At 41.6% G+C, this 7548-nt stretch overlaps 1 protein-coding gene and 1 long non-coding RNA gene across 2 annotated transcripts in view; both read right to left on the bottom strand.

Moving 5' to 3' along the window:
- Positions 1-7548, bottom strand: part of LOC148897025 (uncharacterized) — a 60686-nt gene that overhangs the window by 8922 nt on the left and 44216 nt on the right. The gene's annotated exons all lie outside the window — the stretch shown is intronic.
- On the bottom strand, positions 94-6188 carry LOC148897027 (uncharacterized). Its single transcript, XM_088999226.1, has 2 exons — positions 5675-6188; positions 94-5628 (listed from the first exon to the last, which is right to left on the bottom strand). The coding sequence occupies exon 2, from the start codon at positions 2891-2893 to the stop codon at positions 2312-2314; it is 582 nt and encodes a 193-aa protein (XP_088855352.1). The 5' UTR covers positions 2894-5628; positions 5675-6188; the 3' UTR covers positions 94-2311.

The following is a 7548-nucleotide window of genomic DNA, read 5'->3' as shown; positions in this document are numbered from 1 at the left end:
CTTCGTTCACTTCATCTCTAAGAACCGGCTCGTTCGCGAATGACACATCACTAGAATTTACATCAATTTAAGAATGAGCAAAAAGAGATGGACTGGATTTGAGCAGAGCTTTTATTTTACAACGTCTGCCTCGCAGTCTGAACGAGAACACACCTTCTTCCGGCTACAAAACACACTTCCTGTTTCCATCAGCCAATCAGACGCCGTCAATATAAACGTGTTGAAGAGATTATAAAAAAATATTTTAGATAACTTTAACACCAATGACAATACTGTAGTGTTAAAACATAAAAATGACAATTTATCAAAAGCTTACAAAGTTATAAAACTCGTCATGTAAAAACGAGCAACCAATTAAATCCCATATTTCCCTTTTTGTTTGGCATCCGGTTCAAGACATCAACTCATGCGATATTGCGAACGAACATTTGCATCTAAAAAGCACACAAATAAAAGAACACATGCGTGTCATTGAAATGATTAGCCACATTTGCCCCCAAAAAGGGAGCATTTCAATCGCCTTTAAAACTTTCCTTGACAAGTAAAACCAGAAAGAACAATTATCTGTCCTACTCGTTTACTCACCAGTGATGTTAGTTTGCGCAATTTAAGTGGAGTTTTTAGGTTAAGTAACGCCAGTTATAACATACCGAAAACTTGGCCGTGTCGACATGGAGAAACTTGGGGAATTTCAACCCGCAGCAGCTTCCTGAGGGGATATTTTGAGGCGTACTGAACCAGATTGTCTACAGGCCAGTGAGCCTCATAGTGTAGTATTCACACCACTAATGGTACGCGCGCTCCCCCTGGTGGTGAATTAATCAATCACTGCTAATACTGTTGATCAGTAAACTTTTTCCAACAATACATTCGCAGTTAACAATACCACTACTAATAATATATTTCATGTATAAGTACCTTTAAAAACTCTCAAGGAAACTTTAAAGTCACAGGTTGGGTTTTACTGCGGGTGAGCCAGCGTTCACGTAACCCGGAAGTAATTCAAATACCAACTGGCCATGGGTACAATAACGTCCAAATAAAGCAAAACTACTCATCGATCTTTAAAAACTGTTTTGAAAAAGTATGCAGGTCCTATCGTTAACGTATGTGCACTATATTAACAAGAAATCATATTAGTGGGTTTTGTTTTTCTATTAAAATCCAGTGTTAATCGTGAATTTGTGTAATGTTACAGCAGTTTATATGAAATACAATTTCCGGGATAAAAAAAAACGATCTTTTAGACACACCTCCTACACTATATTATTTTCTTTCTGGTCAGTTTGGTGGTATTTCAATTTTGTTCTTTTTTCGGTGCTAGGCCGAGAGTTTCGAAAGGCGCTTATGAATAAAATGTAATATTATTATTGTTCTGAATTTCAGAAGCCTTTCTTGAAGTCACACAAAGGTTCCACAAAAATATTTTACCCCTTGAGACCCATACAAAAATAAGAATAAAAAAATAAAAACAAGGAAAAAAATAATGTGCTTATATTTCCTACACGACATAATTTGCTTTCTGGTCAGTTTGGTGTTATTTGAATGTTGTTCTTTTTTTGTTGTCACTCTCAAATGAAGCCAACCGTCAAACAATCAGCTCACCTCCGTTGCTCCGTTAGCTGAATGTTAGGATACAATGGGTATCCTTTTTTCCAAAATGGCTCATAATAACAATAACAATAATCACACTCATAACAATAATAATACATTTCATTTAAAAGCGCCTTACAAAACATTCAAGGACACTTTACAGCCGCAGGATTTTTTTTTTTGCGGGTTTTGTTGCCCTTGAAATGATTCAGACATCCATGATTATTATCTATTAGCTATCTGTCAGCCAAAACAAGGAAAAGAAGAGCTATCAATTAGCTATCTATAGCTATCTATTAGCTAGCCAGATAGCTTTCTATTTATTTGAGTTATTCCGGGTTGAGTGAACGCTGGCGCGTGTGGCTGCCGCTGCTCACCCACAGAAAAACTTATCCCGTGACTGTAAAGTGACATTGAGAATTTTGAAAGGTGCTTATAAATGAAATGTATATTATTATTATTACTGTTCTGAACATTTTTTGAAGTCACACAAATGTTCCACAAAAATATTTTTCCCTGTGACACCCATACAAAAAAAAAAAACATTCAATTGCTTCTCAACCAATTATTGGTTTCCAACAATTCTTGCTTCCTTATAAGCAAGTTGAAGAATATTTTTTGTAAACACTTAGTTACAAGTTAATGACTTAAAAAAGTTCAAATCAGCCCCAAATGTGAATAATACAATCAAAATCTTTAAAAGGATCGATCCAAACTGTCAAACCAGGCACATCACAACAAACATGGCCGACAGCAACCACAGCCATGTTGTTTTCAAGTTGGGGGCGTGGCCTTTGATGTCGGGATCCTGGCACCCTCTGGCATTGTTGCTGGGCTTGGCGCTTTTAGGATTTCCCTCAAAATGGACGGGCACGCACTGGTTGTCTAACGTCTCACAAGCCAGGATCAGATGTTTACTTTCGCGGACGACGTTCCTGATCCCGCAGGTGCCCTGCTCGCTCCTCACAGTGACGAAGGAGAAAGGCTCCCGGCTGATGCACAGGTTGTTCTTGAAGGCTTTTCCGCCTGCGCTGGTGCACACGGCTCGAACCTTGTCCAGGTCTTTTGGTTCCAGGAAGGATTGGGTTGGTCTTTCGCAGCCGCCGTTGTCCTTGATGTAGATCCTCCATTCGCCGGCATCCAGAGTGGTGGGAAGCCCCGAGCGAACGTGACGCTTGATGAAGGTGTTAAAGCCGTCGTTCCATTTGGTTCGCTGGCAGGGAGCGTCGTTGTATGCGCGCGTCAGATGTGTCGAAAGGACGCAAGCGACCGCGAGTAACGCGAAAACAGCGGCGGCCATTCTGCAAATTCTTTCACGGCGAGTCTAAACAAACGGCGCCCCGCCTCCCTTTACAAGGACTGGACTTTAGTTTGCTGCTACCGCCGCTCTAGCCGCTAATAGCTGTCTGCGTTTCCACTCTACATTAAAAAAAATCTTCAGACGTTCTTTTAGCAAAAGAGGAAGCTACTGGTTGGCCGTCAATAACCGCAAAAGTTCCAGACGTAGGACGCTTTTTTTCGCTTGAGGTTGCACATTTCCCGTCATGGGCTAGTGAGGCGGTATGGGGAGGGGCTTGCTGGCTGCATGCGTCCTATTAGTGTGTCGTTCGCGAACGAAACGGTTCTTTGAGCCGGATCTCTGCAATGACCGAAGAGAGCCGTTTCCGAACAAGTAGCCGGTAATGGGAGCCGAATTTTTTTGTCCTCTAATCCCCGCCCCGAGTCTTCGGTTAAAGCCGCACGTGATTGGTTGATATGCGTGGTTAGAGGAGGGAGGGGAGAATTCCAGACACACACAGCACTGAGGAGAAGGGGAATTAGGGTAGACAGGTGGACAAATGTTATCACATTATGCTGTTGTTATTATAATTCAATTGTTATATTTTTACTAGTTGGTATGATAGCATTATTAATATGAAAAGCAAATTAGTGACAGCTGATCATCAGACCGGAGTAACCACAGGGAAAGTCAAAGTTAGTGGATGATCTCTGTGCACATATAAATCAAGCCATATCAATAAAATTTTTTGATATAGTGTATTTTTTTACATGAGTAATTCGTTTTTCACGTAACTTTACATGAAAAAAAGAGGAGCCATTGGGAGCCAAAAGAGCCGAATCTTTTAAGTGACCCGAGCCAAAAGAACCGGCTCTCTGAAAAGAGCTGCAATTCCCATCACTACTGCAGGCTTGTGAGGCGGTATGGGGAAGGGCTTGTTGGCTGCAGGCATAGCTGTCTTATGTCATTCTGGCTCTCCACGAGGAAGGAGGGGTGCACTCATGGTGAGACGGGATTCCGCCACGTCCAAAAATAGTCCTTCAATGTTTTGTACGGATTTGTGACGGTCCGGGTTTTGTTGACACAGATCAATTATTTACATCCCGGTTGTCTGATACAATACAATCCATACACATTGATTTATATAGCACTTTAACAACAGCTGAAGCTGTAACAAAGCGCTTAACATGGACAGGAGGTATCATATACAATAAATATAAATAAAGCAGTCACAAAGATAGTAGAAAGCACCAGGGAGTGAAACCAAGTGAAATGAAATGAAGTGCCTCGACTTTATGTTATTTTCCAAAATGGAATTTGTTCTATTTTTATGTTTAATTTTGTTTGTTTTTGTCCCAAAAAAATCTGGACAGTAATAAAATGCAAGTCCAAAAATGGGGATCATTACACACCTGATAAAGTGCTATATGATTTTTCAAAAGTTCAACCGGTCATCCAGGAGGGGCTCAGAATGGAGCCACTTCTCCTCCATATAGAGACGAGTCAGATGAGGTGGCTCGGGCATCTGATTAGGACGCCTCTTGGACGCACCTAGTGAGGTGTTCCGGATTTTAACTCATTCACTGCCATTCCCAAATGTATTCCCGAATTGAAAAGCATGACGTGGAGCGCCATTCCTGAATTGGTTCATGTTTTGTTTTTTTTCTTGTGGCAATGCCGATAAAGCACTGGTCAGACCTCTGACAATGTTTTTCCTTCCCACGAAGGGGCAGCATTTACCTTTTGTACAGCCGCCCCCATTTCAAGCTTATATAACTGCAGACCAAAATAACTTAGGAATTAACTATTTTTTGTAATGGAAAAAAAAGAGGGCCAAAGCTTTCTTACGCTGAATTGAATGTTTATCTAGTCCTAAAACTCAATATTCTGTGGATCCTGGAATTTGAGTAAAAATGACAAAAACCCTGGCACTGGAGTGGGCACATTTTTGCACATCGTCTGGCACTGAATGAGTTAAATGTTTGACAAACTTTTTTTTGACAACTTGTATAAGCATGTATCAATAAATCCACATTGAATTGTATTGTATTCCCTTTAGTGTGGCTCCATCTGGTGGATGCGTAATGCAACTGCTGACACAATTCCTCCCTATTTCCAACTAATAATAACAATAATACATTTCATTTATAAGCGCCTTCCAAAACTCTCAAGGACACTTTACAGTCACAGGATATTTTTTTCTGCGGGTGAGCAACGGCAGCCACACGCGCCAGCGTTCACTCAACCCAGAAGTAATTCAAATAGATAGAAAGCTAGCTAGCTAGCCAATCGATAGCCAACAGCTAGATAGCCAGCCAGCTAGATAGTAGCTAGCTAGCTAGATAGCCAGATAGCTAATTGACTATATACTAGACTAATAACGAGAGGACTACTTCCACTCGCAGTGGACACTTTGACAACCAAGCGAATAGGAAGAAGGACAACGTCCACTTGGTAGGACGAAAGGTCGACGCTCAAGGTCATTTCTCAGTTGGGACCCGATAAGGAAGAGTTGGCCACATGGTGAAATTCGGTTGACATTAGATAGAGGAAAGGAAATAGGAAACGATAGTCCGTATGAGAGGAAGCACAAGAGGAAGAACGGGACATTTTATCCTTGCAGGAGTGCAGATTTGAGGCTCCAAAATGCCCCCCCCCTTAGCACCCACTATGATTTTGTAACATGACCTCATGAGAACGTTCAAAAGGTTAAGCGTCGCGTTTCAACTTGACTATTTTCCAGCAACGTGTTACAGCTACACACACACACACACACACACACACACACACACACACACACACACACACACACACACACACACACACACTTGCCACGACAAGCAATTTTCTGTTATCCTGTTGAGAAAAAGCTTCACTTTGTCACGACGGGCAGCTCCCCACCCCGTTTTCCCTAGCGTCCGCCACTTAATGAAGTCATTCCATCACAATGGGATTTTCCATTCTGTTAGCATTAAGCTAGGAGGTACAGTGATACCTCAGTTTACGAACGCTTTAGCTAACGAACTTTTCGCCTTATGAACATTAAAATCTTGGCATACGAACTAGTTTTTGAGAAACAAACGTAACCGCACAAAAATGATGTATTATGGGGACCTGGAAACGGATTATTCTAATTTTTAATTGTCACGATCTGGTTGGCCCCGCCTGCAGCTGCACAGGTGTTGGTTGTTCCAATCAGTGTCAGTTAAAAGGACTCCCGGCACCACCATTCCGTGTCGGGTCATTGGATGTGTTTGCTTCACCCTGTCAGGTTTGTTTCATCTTGGCGGATTTTTACTCATGGTTTTCTTTGATACTTTGTACTTTTCTGTTCAGATGACTGATGTTTTAGATTTTGTTCCTGCTGACTTTATTTTAATACAATTTGTCAAATACAACCTGCTGCTTGCTTATTTGGGATGCACAACCATCACTACCTTGTAAACCGTGCCATTAATGGTTTCTTCTGGGAAAGAAATGTTTGGCAGATGAACTTTTCACCTTACACACACTTTCTGGCAACCAATTAAGTTTGTAAGCCGAGGTATCACTGTATTTGTAAATGTGGTTTTAAGTCATTATTTTTAGCAACTCTGTGTTTTATTTAAGACTCAACATGCACTAGGCGTGGCATGAAATAACTTAAAACCGCATTATGCTACTGTTGAGCACTTAGCTAGCCTCATTTCCATCCAACTCGCGCGCTGTGTTTCAAGCCCTCTGTTACTGCGGTGCTCAATCACGCAACGCGCCACTCCCAAAGCGCCGATTGATCTTTTGAAAAGTGACCGATGATGCCATCAAAGTTATAATTCGCGGGTGGCCGCCACGGGGAAGATTCACGGTTCAAGCTAGCGATTAGCACATGAGTGTGACATGCTAACAAAACACAGAGCATGGAACAAGAGGGATTTTTTTTCGTGTTTGTGTGTGTGTGTGCGTGCGCGCCAACACGTGATGACAAAGGGCCGCACGGCTTTCAGGCGCAATCAGCCGTGAACTGCGCCCCTCAACATTTCTAAAATGTCCTCCCTCCTTCCCTTTTACCTCTGATAACTTTCTCTGGACCCCCTCCTCTGTCACTTTTCTATTCTCACCCCCTACTCTCTTCCCCTCCTCCATCTCGCTTTTGTTCTTTTGTGCCACTCTGACACATTCCTCACGCACGTCGAGAAGGGCAAAATTGAAAGGGAGAGGACCTCAAGCAGAAGATGAAAAAGAGTGATGGGAGCGTTGGAAGATGGCAGTTTTTTTTTAAATTGTATTTTTATAACTCTCATTTCTGATCGACATAACTGATGCATGAGCGAGTCAGAAAAGAGGCGAGGATTATGATTTGGTGAAGATCAAACAGGTGATGACAGTAATGAAGAGGTTAAAGTAAAAGGGTCAACGTTATGAAAAAAAGTCTCCTCTCTCTTTGCGACAAAGACAAATGCGATTGTCATTCGCCCGCAGGATTCGATTTATCTTCAAGTGTTCTATGCCGACACCAAAGAAAAAAAAATACAATCATGGGGCTGTTTTTGCAGATGTAGCCAATATGAGAAACGTTTTGACACAACAACATAGAAGTGCGATGTATCTTTCTAAAAATGTATATCGCTATATATACATAAATTCAGGTAAGATCCGAGTTACGACTGTATATACATAAATTCAGGTAAGATCCGAGT

Source organism: Hippocampus bargibanti, linkage group LG06 (genome assembly GCF_051943395.1).
Source record: "Hippocampus bargibanti isolate YZ-2025 linkage group LG06, ASM5194339v1, whole genome shotgun sequence".
Lineage (NCBI taxonomy): Eukaryota > Metazoa > Chordata > Actinopteri > Syngnathiformes > Syngnathidae > Hippocampus > Hippocampus bargibanti.
The sequence above is the reverse complement of the archived record's forward strand: the minus strand, read 5'-3'. Positions and strand labels throughout refer to the sequence as shown.

Excerpts from the sequence above, each read along its gene's own strand:
- LOC148897027 (XM_088999226.1), bottom strand. The coding sequence starts at position 2,893 with ATGGCCGCCGCTGTTTTCGCGTTACTCGCGGTCGCTTGCGTCCTTTCG.